This window comes from Schistocerca gregaria, chromosome 4, assembly GCF_023897955.1.
Source record: "Schistocerca gregaria isolate iqSchGreg1 chromosome 4, iqSchGreg1.2, whole genome shotgun sequence".
Taxonomy (NCBI): Eukaryota; Metazoa; Arthropoda; class Insecta; order Orthoptera; family Acrididae; genus Schistocerca; species Schistocerca gregaria.
In genome coordinates this window covers 401,912,723-401,931,773 of record NC_064923.1, presented here as the reverse complement: position 1 = coordinate 401,931,773, position 19,051 = coordinate 401,912,723, and the positions used below count along the sequence as shown (strand labels likewise).

General features: G+C 39.2%; 1 protein-coding gene across 1 annotated transcript in view; it reads right to left on the bottom strand.

Moving 5' to 3' along the window:
• LOC126365904 (solute carrier family 15 member 1-like) overlaps nt 1-19,051 on the bottom strand; it is a 376,844-nt gene that overhangs the window by 196,921 nt on the left and 160,872 nt on the right. Inside the window, 1 exon segment of the mRNA XM_050008624.1 lies at nt 7,274-7,317. Within this exon segment, the coding sequence (XP_049864581.1) occupies nt 7,274-7,317 (44 nt within the window).

Below are 19,051 nucleotides of genomic sequence, written 5' to 3'. Positions count from 1 at the left end.
TCTCTTGCTCTGTAAATAAGTATGGTACCCTGGAAGTACCTTAATTGTGCCTTGCAGGACCCTGTAATTTGCAGGTGCAGAAATGCGCCAAGATTATTGTTTCTGGTGGCGTAGTATACACAGGTCTTCCTATCTTATTTTTGCACTCTTAACATCGAAATGCTCTTCAAAGACAGACGAAAAATTACGATTTTATTGGGCAGTGCCCACGAGAGTAAAGTTGTACGTCTAAGGTTCTTTAAAGTATCTCTATGCCTCAGAGCAGTTCTGGCAATTGAAGACGCTTTATCAAGGACTATTTCACTCTCTTCTTGTGAACAGAATTGTACCGAAAAAATGCTCTTTTTTTATTTGTTTCTGTAGTAGAAATTTCCAATGGATGCTGTATCTGTCAGTAGCTTTTACGTGTGTAATTCTTAACAGTTTTCAATTTTTACCATCAGTATCGCATTCATGAGAAATGTGAGACGGAACGTCACACATTTTACCTCTGCGAACATGAAGTGCACGAAAAATACTCACGAAGATGCATAACATGAAAATAAGAGGCAATACGATTTGTAGTACACCAATAAGTATTGTCTGAACAGCAGAAATAGATCAGTTGATCACCGTTCTTATAGCAAATAATTAGTGGACACGAGATGACAACAGAGTGTGGCATAATATGATAATTCAATCCACCTGAGAATAGAACAGGCTAGAAAACACCAAAGGGTACACTATGGTAAGACGAGTGTTTATGGAGCGAGGAATCATAAAAATTAATGTACATCACTGTTTCCATCTAGCGAGAGCAAAATAGAATACTTGCCGATCTTAATAATGTGCTTTAGAATTCGATGGACCCTAGCAATTAACCGTGAAGAGAAGATATGTATAGAGTTATTGTGGTCTTTAGTGTGAAGGCTGATTTGATCTAGCTATCTACTCTAATTTATCTTGTGCAAGCCTCTTCATCTCTAAATAACTACTGTAACCTACATCCATTTGAACCTGCTTGCTATATTCGTCCCTTGGTCTCCCTTCACAACTCACCTCCAACAGTTCTCTCCAGTACCAACTGGAAATACCTTGATGCCTATCAACTGACCATTTCTTTTAGTCAACTGAGCCATAAATTTCTTTTCTTCACAGTTTGATCTATTCTCTCCTCAGTAGTTGCGTGATCTAACCACCTAATCTTCAGCATTCATCTGCAGCACACATTTCGAAAGCTTTCACTCTCTTCGTTTCTGAACTGCTTATTGTTCACGCTTCATTACAGTACAGGGCTACTATTCAGACTAATAGCTTCAGAAAAGACTTCCATCATAAATTAAATTTACGTTCAGTATTAATAAATTTATCTTTTAAGGAAATGCTTTCCTTGCTAGGCCATTACGCATTTTATATGCTCACACCTTCCTCTTATTTTGCTGCCCAAACAATAAGATTCGTCTACTACCTTTAAAGGCTCATTTCCTAATCTAATTCCCTAAGAATCACCTTATTTAATTCGACTACATTGCATTGTTTTATTTTAGTTGGTACTCGTCTTATAACCTCTTTTTCAAGACTCTATCCATTCCGTTCAACTGCTCTTCCAAGTTCTTTGCTGTCTTTGACAGAATTACAGTGCCACCTGCAAACCTAAAAGTTTTTATTTCTTCTCCCTAAACTTAAATTTCTTCTCCGGATTTCTCCTTGCTTTTCTTCGCTGCTTGCTCCATATACCGACTAAATAACATCTGGATAAGCTACAATCCTGTCTCATTCCCTTCTCAACCTTTGCTTCCCTTCCGTGCCCCTTGACTCTTGTAACTGTCGTCTGGATTTTTATACAAGTTGTATATAATCTTTCTGTCCCTGTATTTTACCCCTGTTACATTCATAAATTTAAAGAGTGTATTCCAGCCAGTATTGTCAAAGGCTTTCTCTAAGTCTATATATGCTGCAAACATAGGCTTGTATTTTCTTAACCTATCTTCTAAGAGAGCTCGTAGGGTCAATATTACCTCGAAAGTTCCTTAATTTCTCCGCAATACCAATTGACCTTCCCCAAGGTCGGTTTCTACCAGTTTATCTATTCATTTGTGAATTACATTATTCGTGTCAGTATTTTGCAACCATGATTTATTACTGATAGTTCGTTAATATTCACACATGTCAGCACCTGCTTTCTTTGGAATTGGAATGATTATCACAGGCCAACGAAAAATTTGGTTTGAAAAACTTATTTTACTTTGATAGCTGATCTTTGCCAATTTTTATCAGCTGAATCTAAATCTAGTATTAGTTTCTTTGGATCAGCCATAGTTTTCGAGCAATATGCTTTTTATTATATAGTTAAAAATCCTATGCTGTACGGTAAGGGAAAGTAATGAAACGCTTTGTTACAACATAAGCATGGTTTTTATTTACAGTAAGCTACTTAAAACAATGATATGTGTTAATAGAGGTTTCACTTGTCAGTTGGAATTGGTTTGTATTTTCTTCATCTTTTTTCTTTGAACCATCTTGTGTAGCTTTTTCTACTATGAGTCGCTTGCTCAACTTCTCGGTGAAGTGACCAACAGTAGTCCCTCCATCATGTTGGTATTCCAGCGGCCTTGGTAGCGTTTTTCCATGACTTGAATGTCCCATTGAAAACGCTCTCCTTGCTCTTCTCTAACATCTCCCATATTGTCCGGGAAGTAATCAAGGTGACTGTTCAAAAAGAGAACTTTCAGGGTAATTAAACTTCCTAAAGTTTTAAACTTCTTTAACATTGTAGCTATAATACAAACATATCCTGGGGCTTTTTCATGTTCTAAGAACTTTGTAACGACTTGTTTGAATGATACCCATGCTTGTTTCTCATTTAAGGCCATTGTGGATTCAAAGTTAACATCAAGACCAATTTTCTAATGTCAGGTCTGACGCCTTCTTTTAGTTTAGCTTCCGAAAGGTATGGAAACTTTTGGCAGAGATACTTAAAACCTGGTCCATCTTTAGGCAAAGCCTTTACAAACTGTTCCATTAGGCCTGACTTTATATGTAGATGTGGTGGGAGTACGTGTTTTGGATATACAATGTTTTTGCGTAGAATGTTCTTCTCACCAGGTTTTAAAGACCCCCCTCACAGGCCAGTTCTTTCTGCACCAGCCCTAATGTCCCATGCACACAAGAAACATGGAAATTTGGTAAAGCCACCTTGTGACCAAGGAGCATGAATGTTACTTTTAGATCGCCACCCATCATCCAAACATGAGCAGAATAGCCTATTTTATCTAGCACTATTTCTAGGTTTTTATATCTTTCCTGCATTTGTACAGAATGTCCAACAGGTATAGATACATACATGTTACCATTATGTAATAAAACAGCCTTTAAAATAGTTTTGGATGAATCAATAAACAGCCCCCAGTCTTCTTTTTTGTATTCAATATCAAACTCATTCATAAGACAGAGAATGTCTGAGCAGTACACTAAATCACCTCCTTGTTGAAAAAACTTGGAAAATTGCTGCTCTCTCTTTCTATACATGTATATGCTGGTTCCATCTGCTAATAAGTTCTTTTCTTTTAATCTAGAGCCAAGCAATTCAGCTTTTGCTTTCTTTAAGCCCAGATCCCTAACCAAATCGTTAAACTCGGTCTGAGTAAACAATTTGGGCTCTAGACTTTCTGTCTTGCAATGGAATTCATCATCATCTCGTTCGTCATAATCACATCGTATATCGGAAATACACTTCTGTTGAAGTAGAATTTAAATCATCTGGTGGTCCAGGAACCGACAAATCTACACCATACCCTACTGGTCGGGTGGCGGACAGTAGACTAGGGTAGCTTATAACCTTCTTGTTTTTCGAATTATGACCAGTAATATCAACACTGCAAAAGTAGAAATCATCGGAATGATTTCTTGACTCCCTCCATACTATAGGAACAACAAATCTAAAAACCTTTTTCTCCTTTTTGGACCACTTTTTCAGATCTTCAACACACACATAACATACCTCATGTGGCGCCCAAGAGTTATCTTTATCACCAAGTTTAGATCAAAAGTATGAAAGATAAGCCTTTTTCACGAAGTCTGTAATGTTTTTTTGGTGTTTTTTAATCACAAATTCATCAGAAATATAACAAAAACTGCAAGAAAAGTTTTTACAACCACGATTAGATATTGTACTGTGCACATGTACAGGAAAGGGGAAAGTGAAGTTATGTTGACAGTAAGCAAAATACCATTTGTTAACTCACGTTTTTTTGCCAGCAAATGTTTCTCAACAGTGCTACCAACGTCATCTACATACATTACATCTCCTTTTTAAATTATTTTAACTATACAAAAACTGTTAAATTCTTTAAAAATCATTTAATTTAATAAATTTAATTGTAAAATGCGAAGAAATGGTGGATGATGCAGTTTTTAAGTATATTATTTGGATTCCCCACCCTAAAAAACATAAGAAAAAGTATTTTCAGCAAAAACGTTTTTCCATCGTTAGCTTGTGTTACATTCTACTTGAAGTCTGAGGGTGCTTCGTCTATGTCGTACATATTGCACACCAGATGGAAGAGTGTTGTCATGGCTGGCCCTCCCAAGGATCTCAACAATTGTAGGAGAATGTCATCTACGCCAGTAGCCTTGTTTCGACTTATATTTTTCAGTGTTTTGTCCTTCCATATATTACTTCCACCTTTGAGCTTTCCTCTCTTTGCTTAATAATGGTTTACTTTCTGATATCTTCATATTCATACAATTGTTTCCTGCTCTCAAAAGAGCTCTTTAATTTTTCTATAGGCAGTATTTGTCTTTCGCCTAGTTATACTTGCTTCTACAGCCTTTCAAAAAATGTTCAAAAGTGTGTCAAATCCTATGGGACTTAACTGCTAAGGTCACCAGTCCCTAAGCCTACACACTACTTAACCTAAATTACCCTAAGGACAAACACATACACCCATGCCAGTGGGAGGACTCGAACCTCCGCCAGGGCTACAGCCTTTCATTTGTCCACTAGCCATTCTGCACTTTCTGCCAACCTCATTCTGTAAATGCTTATATTTTCTTTCGCTTACTTTACTTTCTGTATTTCCATATTTTCTTCTTTCCTCAACTTAAATATATCCCGTGTCAGCTAAGGATTTCTAATAGGCCTAGTGTTTTATGTATTTGACCCTCTTCTGAATTCACTATTTCATCTCCCAAAGCTACCCATTCGTTTATCACTGTATTCCTTTCCCTTTTTTCAGTCAACTGTTGACGAATGCTCCTTCTAAAATTTTCAGTAACCTCTAGTTCTTCCTATTTATCCAGATCTCCTTAATTTCCTACCTTTTTGCAACCTCTTCACTTTTAATCTGCAGTTCATAACCGATAAATTATAGTCAGAGTCCACACTGGCCCCTGGAAATATCGCGCAGCTTAAAACCTGGTTTCGAAACCTCTGTCTTACCATTAGATAATCAGTCCGAAACCTTCCAGTGTCTCCAGGTCTATCCCATGTATACAGCCTTCTTCCACGGTTCTTAAACCAAGTATTTTTAATAACTGAATTAGCTCTGGGTTAAAATCTTCTAGATGGTTTCGTGTTTCATTCTTTTGTCCCCCTGTCCATGTTCTCCTACGTATTTTCCTTCTGTTCATTTTCTACTATCGAACTCCAGTCCCCCAAATCAATTAAATTTTCGTCTCCCTTAACTACCTCAATAATTTTTTATCTGATCATACATTCTTTCAGTCTCTTCGTCTGCAGAGCTAGTTGGCATACAAACTTTTACTACTGTGGTGTACGTTAGCTACGATAATACATTCACTGTGCAGTTCATAGTACGGTCCCCGCACTCCTGTTTTCTTTTTCATTACTCCTATTTGATTTTGTATTTATATCCTGTACTCATTTCACCGAAAGACCTGTTTTTCTTGCCACCACACTTAGCTAATTACCACTACATCTAACTTCACCCTATGCACTCTGTCGATTTCTCTTTTTGAATTCTCTAACCTTCCAACCGAATAAGGGATCTAACGTTCCACGTTCCGACCTGTGGAATGTCAGTTTTGTTTCTCGTTATGACGATATCTTGCTGTTTATTCTTTGCTCGGAGATACAAGTAGGGAACTGCTTTACCTCCAGAACATTTTACCCAAGAGGAAGACATCCTCTTTTATCCATATAAAAGTGCTGCATGTCCTAGGGAAAAATAATGGTTGTTGTTTTCCCTTTTCTTTCAGCCGTTTGCTGTACCAGCACGGTGGGGCCATGCTGTCTAATATTACAAGGCCAGATGAGTCAATCACAAAGACTGTTGCCCCTGAAACTACTGAAAAGGCTGCTGTCCCACTCCAGGAACTATAAGGTAGCGTGGCCTCTCTATAGAAACATCTCCATTGTGGTTGCACCCAAGTTACAGCTATCTATATCGTTGAGACATCCAAGCCACCCCATCTCGGCAATGTTCGTGATTCATGTGTGTATTGCATAGCTAATAATACAGTAGTTCCATATTGTGAATTGCAGATGTACGTCCTACAAACAACGTATCTGCTCACTGTGAAAAACCCTTCGATTTTTCTACTTGTTAGCCTGTGCTTAACTGTTAGGAAGGAAAGAAAACTCTAGATATGTCCGTGAGTGTTCATGTTTCACAACTACCTTTGAGTGAGTATATACAAAGGCAGGCGTCGCTGCAATTTGCATACCAGTCTGCTTACAAGGTACCGGATAAGATAACTACTAGAGTCGTTTTGATTAGGTAGCTTTCCTGAAACTCGTTTTCATTTCCAAGTTGGCCTCTACGCAAATGGCATGTTGGAAGCCTTTTTTCGCATTATATGAACTCAGAGAAAGACCGTCTTGAAAACGTCGTGCTTCAGTAATACAAAACAGACATAAACATTTTTGTAATATTATTATGCTACAAACGAAGTTATAGCTTACACTTTATTAAGCTGTATCTACATTCTATTTCCTTTTTTTCCTGGTGCCTTTGTGTTACTATCATTCTTCCTCCACTCTAAGAGAAAAATAGTTACAAATAAGAATTGCATATAATGCTTCCCAATGTCATTCATTGTAAAAATGTCTGCTCTAATTAGAGCACATAGTATTCAAGACGTGTTATGTATTGGGAATTAACGAAGCTCTATGTACATGCTGCTTACAGGATAACACACAATAATTTTTCGATGAATAGCGAGAGTTCGAATAAAGGAACTTATTGGATACTACACTGCTCGCTGGTGCATTTTTGACATCACAATGCAGTACAGTCCAATGCAATCACACAAAACTGAAGAAATGGCATACCTTTTCCGGGATTTCCCCTTCCTCTTCGTCGAGCAAAGCAGTCGCTGAAACGAAGAAAAAAATAAAGCTATAGATGTTGATTTGAAAGTAAAAAACGGAGCTGTTTACCAAAAGACATGGAAATGTATTGATACAAATAAGATAAGCAGCAGAGGAAGATGAAGGGAAAGACAAAGAGACAGAAGAGTAGGCGAAGGAAGAAGAAGTAGTAGTAGGAGGAGGAGGAGGAGGAGAAGGAGAAGGTAAGCCAGGGAGATCGGGAGTAGTGGAGTCGGAGTCCAACGGTACATCCTACTCCTCCCCCCTTCCTTCCAATCAAAGACATCGCAGCCGTTATAAACAGATTGTTTCAGTCATGTAGTAAGGGATCTTGCAGGAATTGGCGAGTTCTAAATTAAATACAAATCTTAGAGTACGTCTTACGCAAAGGGAAATTTAGATCTACGGATCGTTATATTTTCACACATTAGCGCTGAATTGGTGCTCTTAGTAGAATTAGGGTATGTAAAGGCAAGAGTTCCACTTTTACTATTATTTTCATTCTTAATACGATAAACACACTTGCAAACTCTCTCTGAAGCGGAAGACTATGTTTTACTTATTAAGTTTCCTTTATTCCATAAGATTTCTGTTGTATTGTCACTTGATCATGAAACTGATAATTAAATTTAATTAATAATAATTAAAAAGAACGTATATTAATAATACCAATGATAAAGGACCCTTGCTCCGTAGACGTTAAGATCATTACAGACGTACACGGTGAACAATTACTGTATAACTGGTGAAGGTTGAGACGGGAAACTGTCCATCGCCTTTACAAAGGAGCCGTCTAGAAATTCCACCTAAATGATTTAGGGAAAGCATTAGAAGATAAAAATGGATGGCCGATTATTGTGTCGTGATTACTTCATGACCTCGCTCAGTTATTCCGATAGGAGCTACTTTTAACCCTCGAGCGGGTGCACCGTTTTACATAACACGAGCAGACGCGTGGCGCACTTTGTATACAAGTAAAGAATAGCTGACTTTATGTTACCAAGACAAACATGTGTAAACAAAATTATCAGTCTTATTTAATTAAAGAACGATAAAATAAACTAACATTACATGAGCTATATCACCTTTTAGTTACACAATAATAAAATAAACTGTTGCCGCACGCAAATGTTACTCGACAGTAATGACTCACTCGAAGCACTAAACAGCGCACTTGCATCAGATCCCTGCCAACCACTTCTTTGATTAGTAATTATCTCATGGATAACTGCTTCATTGTGGGACTGTGCTGCAAGCTCGGCATTTGGGTCATTGACTTGCACAGATCGTTAATTTTTTCTCACTTGACTTGCTGTTTATATTATATTATTGTTGCACGCTTGGACGTACGACAACACAACTTACTACTTTGTTAGCTAAAGCAATAATGAAGGAATAGGCAGCAGCTCAGCATCATAAAACAACAATGGAACGGTACAGAACAATGTTATTTGTGATTGGCGCACTTCATGCACAGGCGTGTCCGCTCATGGGTTAAGTTGGCCCCCTGCTCCCTGGCGTAGAATGAAGAGTTACGCAATGGAATAGTTCTCAGCACATTGAAGAAGTGAAACAATAACTAACTTCGGACGAATTCAAAAACTGTTTCCTCAATGAGTGAAATATCATAACAAAAACATTATGTCTGATTGTCTGTTTTGGAAAGTTATGAAACTTTGTTAGTGTCCTGTAAAATACAAAATGTGTAACTAAATAATTCCCATTTCCTTTCGGTTCCCGCTGGTAAGCATCCAGTCAACGTCAGATAACATGGATCGCCATCTACGATGCTATTAAGAAGTGTGCATGCTTTATTCTAAAGACTGAAGCATACGACATCTTGTCTATTAACATACCGCATCACCACCGAGTCAGACTACTATTTTCAAATTACGTTTGCTGCTAACTTACCTTTTCCAGATCCTAGATAAAAGCTTTCGACGCTGCACATCATTTAATGTTTGGCAGCTATGAATACACTATCTCTCTGGAGGCAGACACGTGTTCATGCCACATATTTCAACTCTAACCTGTTTTCACTGCTGCCTATTTCCGTACCTGGCGGTCTATCTAAATTATCACTTCAGCACGAATGCCGTTGCAGTTTTTTAGTAGGACATTAAATCAGTGTCTAGCCGGATCCTGGAAAGACGCAGTTTGACTTTTATTGTCTCATCAGGAACATAAAATTCTCTTTCTACGGGCAATCGATAGTGCTACCGATCCGAGCTAAGAAGCAGGTTCGACGAATCTAGAAGTTTTAGATATGCATTCACAAGCGTAGGTCTTGAAAACTGCAATGAACACCGACACAGATACAACGAAGTTTCATATTCAGATCGCCATCTATCTCCCAAACGAGACGCAGGGCCCACTAGATTACTGTATTCAAGTACGCGAAACTTTTATGAAAATGTTCATTCTATATCTTTCATTATACATTAACTAATTTGTGCGTAATGTTCTTGTTTGATATTTATTTAGTATGCATTCATTTCACAATAACGAATGTTCTAGTAGCTATGTGTCAACGCTGTCGTATGCACGAAATCGAGAAAGGGCAGCACATAATGCCATTCGGGACTAGTCTTTATACTAATAAGCGAACTACCAACCCTGAATACTACATCAGACATTCACCAGCAATTAGAACTCAAAGGGCAGCGAAGACTGCATTATTGGGTACTTAGGCCAGAGCTGCTGCACGTGAAGTAAGTTCCTGCTGACAATGCATGTCACACCTGTTTTCGCAGCTGTCTTCTGGGACGCTCCCACATCTTGACACAGTTCACAAGTGCAAATGAGCTCTCATCACTGGCCGACGACGCTGGGAAAAATTCCACGTACACGGAAATCTTTCTCTTGGGCCCCACGTTCATTTACCTCGTACCAAACGAAGCGTCGGCTCTACCCGCGTGGAATGTCGAAAACAAGAATTTACGGTTTGTGCATATTTTCCATTATCACATACAGGGTGTTACAAAAGTGTACGGCCAATCTTTCAGGAAAAATTCCTCACACACATAGAAAGAAAATATGTTATGTGGACATGTGTCCGGAAACGCTTACTTTCCATGTTAGAGCTCATTTTATTACTTCTCTTCAAATCACATTAATCATGTAATGGAAACACACAGCAACAGAACGTAAAGAGAGCATTTGTACTGAAATGAGGATTGACACATTGTCGGATGAAGCATTCGCAGAAGTGTACCCCTGGAGGCCAATCAGATGCTGATAGTGCCTGCACACGCTGTCCATGGTACGGAAACAACTGGTTCTCCCGTAGCACTCTCCATATAGTGACATGGTCAACGTTCCTTTTACAGCAGCAACTTCTCTGACGCTGACATTAGGGTTATCGTCAACTGCACGAAGAATTGCCTCGTCCATTGCAGGTGTCCTCGTTGTTCTAGGTCTTCCCCAGTCGCGAGTCATAGGCTGGAATGTTCCATGCTCCCTAAGACGCCGATCAATTGCTTCGAACGTCTTCCTGTAGGGACATCTTCGTTCTGGAAGTCTGTCTCGATACAAACGTACCGCGCCACGGCTATTGCCCCGTGCTAATCCATACATCAAATGGGCATCTGCCAACTCCGCATTTGTAAACATTGCACTGACTGCAAATCCACGTTCGTGATGAACACTAACCTGTTGATGCTACGTACTGATGTGCTTGATGCTAGTACTTTAGAGCAATGAGTTACATGTCAACACAAGCACCGAAGTCAACATTACCTTCCTTCAATTGGGCCAACTGGCGGTGAATCGAGGAAGTACAGTACATACAAACGAAACTAAATTGAGCTCTAACATGGAAGTTAAGCGTTTCCGGACACATGTCTACATAACATCTTTTCTTTATTTGTGTGTGAGGAATGTTTCCTGAAAGTTTGGCCGTACCTTTTTGTAACACCCTGTATATCTCTTCACAGTGTATATCCATGCTTTTCTTTCGAAACGATTCAGGTTAAAGGAATCCAAAACGAACAGTCTGACATGGGAACCGAAGTTTTCAAATGTTTAAGTGCAATGCGATACGCATGACAAACTTTGATCTCTGTTGCTCCACCTCGTATTCCTTTGGGATGTGCTGTCTGAATTTCTAGAAACTTCCGCTTTGGGGTGTATCTGTAACTCGCCAGGGGCGCACATGTTTCGACAGTTACGGTACGAATAGCAGTGTCTTCACTGAGTGTGTAAAATAAAGCGAGCAACAATACGACTAGTACAGCTGTTTGCTAAGACGGAAATATACCTCGCTAGAGTCAGACACCTCCTATGTTTCGTTTACTTTCTTAATGTAAGCGGTCCCTGTCACTCTACGCCATCTAGTTTCAGATACAGGATACAAAATGCAGAGAATCATAGCAGTTAACATCAGATATACAGTGGTGGGGACAAAGATATGGATCACAACCGAAAAAATTCAAAAACATCGTCCAGTATGCCTTAGACAAGTATGTTCCGAACAAGGGCTTAAAGGTTAGGAAAGATCCACCATGGTTTAATATCCGTGTTAGAAAACTGATATGTAAACAGAGAGCTTAATCGCAGATTCGAGAGAAGTCAAAATCTAGGTGACAAACAAAACTTAAACGAAGCGAAAATGAGTGTAAAAATAGCAATGGGAGACATGTTAAGTGACTTTGAGAATAAAATTTCGTCAACCTATATGAGTAAAATTCCTAAGAGGTTCTGATCTTAAGTGAAATTAGTAAGCGGTTCGATATCACATATTCACACATTCAGAGACCATAATGGCACCGAAACGGAAAGTGACTTAATTCGGTCTTCCGAAATGATTTCATCATACTGTCCCTCCTTTCAATCACGTACGAACTTCTAAATGACAGATGTTGAGATAACGGACCGCGGAATAGAAAAACAAGTACAATCGCTTTGTAGTGGAAAGTCATCACCAGGACCATATGTGGTACATGTAAGATTGTACAGAGGTTATGTGAAAGAACTTACTTTCCTTCTAGCAGTGGTTTATCGTAGGTCGCTGGAGGATCGAAGGATTCCTAGCCAGCGGATGAAAATCGCAGGTCAACCCCGTTTTCAAAAAGAGCTGCTGGACATATGCACATAATTAATAGGCCCGTATCAAGGACATCAGTATGTTTAAGTACTATGGAACATGTTTTATGCTCATGTATTATGACGTATTTGGAAAACGAAAATCTCCTCCATAAAAATCAACATGGATTCCTCAAACAGAGATCTTGCGAAATTCAGCTCTCTCTGTTCCTCCATGAGACCCACAACACTCTAGACAACGGCTCTCAGGTTGATGCTATGTTGCTAGACGTCAGGAAGGCATTTGACACCGTCCCACAATGACGTTTAGTGAAAAAAAAAAGGACGAGCTTATCGAGTACCGGAGCAGACTTGTGACTGGAATCAAAGACTTCCTTGCATACAGAACTTTTCGTAACGGAACAAAATTGACAGAAAGGAAATTTCTGGAGGGGAATGGGGAGGGGGGTACCCAAAGGAAATGTGATAGCCAGAATGAGTTTTTCACTCTGCAACGGAGTGTGCGCTGATATGAAACTTCCTGGCGGATTAAAACTGTGTGCCGGACCGAGACTCGAACTCGGGACCTTTGCCTTTCGAGTCGCGGTCCGGCGCACAGTTTTAACCTGCCAGGAAGTTTCATATTAGGGCACAATCCGCTTCAGAGTGAAAATCTCATTCTGGAAACATCCCCCAGGCTGTGGCTAAGCCATGTCTCCGCAATATCCTTTCTTTCACGATTGCTAGTTCTGCAAGGTTCGCAGGAGAGCTTCTGTAAAGTTTGGAATGTAGGAGACGAGGTACTAGCAGAATTAAATCTGTGAGGACGGGAAGTGAGTCGTGCTTGAGTAGCTCAGTTGGTAGAGCACTTGCCCGCGAAAGGCAAAAGGTCCCGAGTTCGAGTCTCGGTCCGGCACACAGTTTTAATCTCCCAGGAAGTTTGAAATATGATAGGTCTGTTGCTGTTTACAATGTGTATAAATGCTCTAGCAGAATGCGACGTCAAAAACTTAAAGGCTGTTTGCAGATGATGCGGTTTTCTGTAAGAAGGTAGCAACGCTGGAAGACAACAACGATTTGAAGAAGAACCTATACAGAACTGATGAATGGTGCAGGCTTTGGCAGTTGACTCTGAACGTAAATAAATGTATCATACCGCCCATGCATAGGAAAAGAAATCCACTACTGTACAGTTGCACTATTGATGTCAGATTGCTGAAAACGTTAACCACCGTAAAATATCTTGAATTATCTATCCAGAGCGACCTTAAGTGGAATGACCGCATAAAACAAATAGTAGGAAAAGCAGATACCAAACTGTGATTCGTAGAAAGAATCTTAATGAAATGTAAGTCATGCACTAAAGAAGTGGGTTACAAGGAGCTTGTTGGGCCGATTCTTGAGTATTATTCGTCAGTCTGGGACACTTAGCAGGTAGGGCTGATAGAAGAGATAAAGAAGATTCGACAAAGAGCAGCACGTTTCGACACGGGATTGTTTACTTGGCACGAGGACATTACAGTGATGCTCAATTAACTCCAGTGGCAGACACTGAAAGAGACGTGCTTGCATCACAGAGAGGGTAACTATTGAAATTTTGAGAAAGTGTTTTTGGGGAAGTCAGGCAACACATTACTTCCTCCTACATGCAGCTTGCGAAACGACCATAAGGAGAAAATCCGAGAAATTACGGCTAATACCGAAATTGATTCACCCCACGCGCCATTCGCGAATGAAACAGGAAAGAGGGTTCACTCAGTTGTACCAGAAATACCCTCACAACACACCGTCAGGTGGGTTGCGGAATGTTGATGTAGATTTCGATGTTGTTCTCCGTTCTTTGATTACTTCTTCACAACAGTTTCTATTTTTAGCCGTTTTAATTAATACATTTGCACCATGCACATGTATTAAATAAAATGGCTAAAAATAGAAACTGTCGCGAAGAAGTACTCTAGAACTGTTCACCTCACACCATTCTCTTCGCTGACATTACGACTACTTTCATATAAAACTAATGATGTTCTGATTTTCATTTCATTCAATTGTTCATCGTGATTTCCAAGAATGTTTTTTTGTCTAATCAGAATTATTTACCACACCAAGTCAGAATTTTTTTACGACTATTACATTCCATATACAGCTTTGTAGAGATGTGTGTAGCAAGCGTTGAAAATTCTGTAAAGGAAAACATCGTCCGGTCGTATTATTCTGCCAGTCACAATACATGCAGATATTTGCATTGAAAGGTACGGAACATTTGCAATATTGTGTGTTTCAGAGTTTTATGAAACTGGGAAGCAAAATATTTTTCAAACGATTACTGTATACCTTTTGATTCACGTCAAAGATCGCAATGTTTTAAGTCACCAAAAACTTTTACATATTCCTCAAGATTCTGTCACGCGGAGGTTATAATGGAAAATCTGGTATCAGAGTATATTAATTAAAGCCCTACAACAGCCATGTGTTGTCTACGCTGTAATCTCCTGTAAATATCACCATATGATAATTATAGTCCTGAGGCCTGAAAGTCCACTAATTGACAAATATTTCAAGGCAAAAATCGTGACTAGTTGCTATTTCTCCTATAATTGCGCTCATCGTACAGCACTGTTGTCAAGCCCACGACTGTTGCAACGTTCAACAATATGTAAAACAGATAAAGCAAACAAAACTTTATTTCATATCACAGTAGGTTTTACCCTTATATCATATTGAATATTACATAGAGAATGGTGAAGCCACGCAGTTACCTTTTCCTTTGACTGTACAGGATTGCTAAAATAAGTTCCGCATACTGTATGCAAATCAACTGCTACAGCCTTTTTCGTCTAAGGCAACGAACACATCTACATCTACTATGTTCTATGAAAAGTGAAGATGTGGCTGACTGAAGTCACTTGAGGTCATTGACGAAAAAATGAGTAATTTGGGTTAGAACTTCCTTCGCCTGTACAAAAATTCCTATAAAATTGCCATCGCTTCACAAGTTTAACTGATCGCAAGTATTCCACATTCCAGTGAACAAACAGCGTAATCACCCCGAAAAATTTGCTGACACTTCTTGAGTGTCTTAATAAACAGGAAAATGTCAATAATAGCTTAAACTAGGCGTTGTGATATCTAACGACTTGCAATGACATCGAAAGTTAGACACTCAGCAGTATATTTAAGGAGTTTGGATCACCTGTTTTGCACGATGCTTAAGCATGCAGGTACCGAAAAAGAAATTGACAACATGCTCAATGTATTGCAGATTTCAAAAAACCCTGAATGCTCCTGAAATTCATGCATGTATGTTCGGAATAGTGATCGATGAGATTGTTTACTTTTCATAGCAGCAAAGACCCTGTCTTAAACTCCGATAGATGCTGGAAGAGGGTAAAATGCCCTTAATTGTGTTGCCAAGTGAAAGTAGACTCATTGTACCACAGTAACTTCAAATGTGTGTGAAATCTTATGGGACTGAACTGCTAAGGTCATCAGTCCCTAAGCTTACACACTACTTAACCTAAATTATCCTACGGACAAACACACACACCCATGCCCGAGGGAGGACTCGAACCTCCGCCGGGACCAGCTGCACAGTCCATGACTGCAGCGCCGTAAACCGCTCGACTAATCCCGCATTGCACCTCCGTATCCCCGTAATACATAATTTTTCTTTTATCATCACTCAAGCACCTTGAGCATTTATTTGGTTTGGTAATAATGCTGGTAATAACAGTTCCAGCATGAACGTTTGGTTTTTTCAAAACCCTGTCAATATTTTTCGGTTCAGACTGTCTTCACACAGAAATGTTCACTTAATCTAAGTAAGTTCTCAACGCGCAGGTTTGTTCGGAGCGCCAGATGGCAATGCTTTAGGCTCGTCGTCTGTAGGATGGCTCAACAAGCGACTACGTGAATACATGATTACGGGCGACCTACTCGGACGACTATTAAGTGATTGGGGTCGTTCACTGCAAGCGTCTTAGCGCGACTGTTGGTTTCCGACCTGTAGGCAGCTAATCAAGACAGTGCACTGAGTGAGCTCAATGCATGCTGTGGATATGAGTTACTTGGTTCAAATGGTTCAAATGGCTCTCAGCACTATGGGACTTAACAGCTGTGGTCATGAGTCCCCTAGAACTTAGAACTACTTAAACCTAACTAACCTAAGGACATCACACACATCCATGCCCGAGGCAGGATTCGAACCTGCGACCGTAGCAGTCACACAGTTCCGGACTACGCGCCTAGAACCGCGAGACCACCGCGGCCGGCTATGAGTTACTTCATAGACACTCAGTATCTGAGGAGGTGTCATGACAATTGGGAACAGAAAACGTAGGGGAAGTTGCTACTGATGGACCACCTAAGGAAAATGCGTGATAAGATACTTGGCTATTGTAATAATTGTTTTATTTTCAGTGTAAATTGAACATTATCTTTTGCATTTCACTATAGTGGACACAGAAGTCATAAATATTCACTGCTAATGAAAAATTTGAAGAATAAAAACACACCATTGACCCAATCAAGGAGACTGGGTTTCTTCATTGGGCCTCGCAATTTTTATGAATAGTCTATAGTGTAGCACCTGTTAAGTACGAAACACATCTAAATAAATCTCAATACATTTAATATTTTTTTTATTTTTAGAAGTTTATTGTTGGCATCTGAAACCCAATAACATGTATTCGAAACCGAAGATGCTAAAAGTAGAAACGTCACCTTCAAAATTAAAAAAAATAAAATATTTTTGACCGATTCTCAAAACATTTATCAACTATTAAAAAACATGTAATGAAAACCATTACTGAGTTGTTAGCAACCTAAGAGTTGAGGGAACCCATTAGTAACTAAAAGGAAATCTATGGGAGAATTATATCACCTCCACGGGGATTTAGAGGGCAACCCACAGCAGTTCCCTGATTATTACCTGATGCAGAATTTTGATAAGGACAGGGTCCACAGTCGGTGAAATTTTTTGAGTGAAGTCATTCCGCTTTAGATTGTTGCAATATTATTTATTGCGACTGCAATTTCTACGTATTGTCATTGCCAGGCATTCTGGAACCAGTTACCAAATAAAATATATGTAACTACAAAAGTGACGAAAGCTGAAAAATGAAATTTTCAGAGCTAGTTATCAACTTTTGTAAGTACGTATATTTTGTTTGGTGACTGTTTTCAGAATGCCTGGCAATGACAATATGTAGAAATTGCAGTCGCAATAAATATTTTAACAGCCCAAAACCGGAATGACTTCATTAAAAATTTTTGCCATATCCGTCCAGATATTTCACTACTTTTATCTGGAGTGGAGGTAAACGTCTTATTTCGGATAGTCAATAGCACCTACGCATGTTCTTGAGGGGGATGAGGTGTATCCTCTTAAAATGTGCCTCAGGAGACACTTCCTGCATCACATCTTAGATCATCAAGAACAAGACTGAATAAGCGACTTCCAAAGCCATAGCTAATTATTCAGTGTACTACCGGCATCACGACCAGCAAGTGGAAGTGCTTCATACATGTATCGAAGTCAACACTAATTTCGCTGATATATTTGTTATGTGTATCGTAACGTTCCCTATGAAAAATACTTCTTTAAGAGAACGTTGAATGAATGTCTGAACTGTGGAATTATTGTGTAGCGTGTTGTAAGTGCAAGTGGTGTGTTTACTCCGTGTTGTTCATTCAGCCCCTTAGGCACTGAATCCTCTGGCCCTGGCCAATATTGATAACTTTGGTCCCTGTGCATATGACAAATAAATTAAATTGTTTTACCTCTATAGCAGCAACGGTGGAACGCGATATATTCTGGTCTCTCACAAAAATATAAATATACTAGCTACAGGTTCAGCGGTGTGCAATGCTGGCTGTAATACTTTGAAATGCACATGAAATTGTTTTGGCTGATGAATGAAAACATTTCTGAAAAATCCAGATTCTTTGAAAAAATATATGACCTGAACTGGGAGGCGGTACTGATTATGATGAATTATTAACATTGAATTTTTTTAGCAAAATTATATTGCAAGTTAAGTTTGTCTTTTCAAAAAGATCTGACAATTGAAGTAACATTACTCACAATTGATTCACAAACAAAGATTCAAACAGCAAGTATTATCCAACCTCACTACACCAGCATAAATGCAAATCATCATATTACATATAGCTCTGTTAACAAATCACAGAAACCTTACAAAAGTGAAATATCTAACTAGCCTTTTTATCAAATCAGTTTACGCATACTCTGGGGTTACTCAACAATTACAAATTATCATCCAGCTCATCTTCATTTAACGCTCTGGCAAAGCGAAAATCATAATTATTTAACATTTTTACCTTACATGCATGAAGACTCCTGCATCCATAATCAGGAGTAGTAACGTACCTACATTAATTTAACACTTGGTGGCTTCGCAGAGCACACCACAAAAACGGCCTACTCCATCTTCTTTCCCTCACAGAAAGCTACCTACAACTGTGCGCCCAATGCTCTCTTACTCTAACACTACTGTCTCAGACCAGAAACAGTATCTTTGGCACTTCGGTCGTACACAGTCAGCGACCCGCATTATAAAGCCTATCAGAGACATGCATCGTTTAAAACAGTATCATATACCAGTTTCCTTCTTTTACATTAATATGATACTCATATTCGTGTGCCACATCAAGTGTACCCCAGTAGACTCCTTTCATTATGTACTTGTTAAATAATAA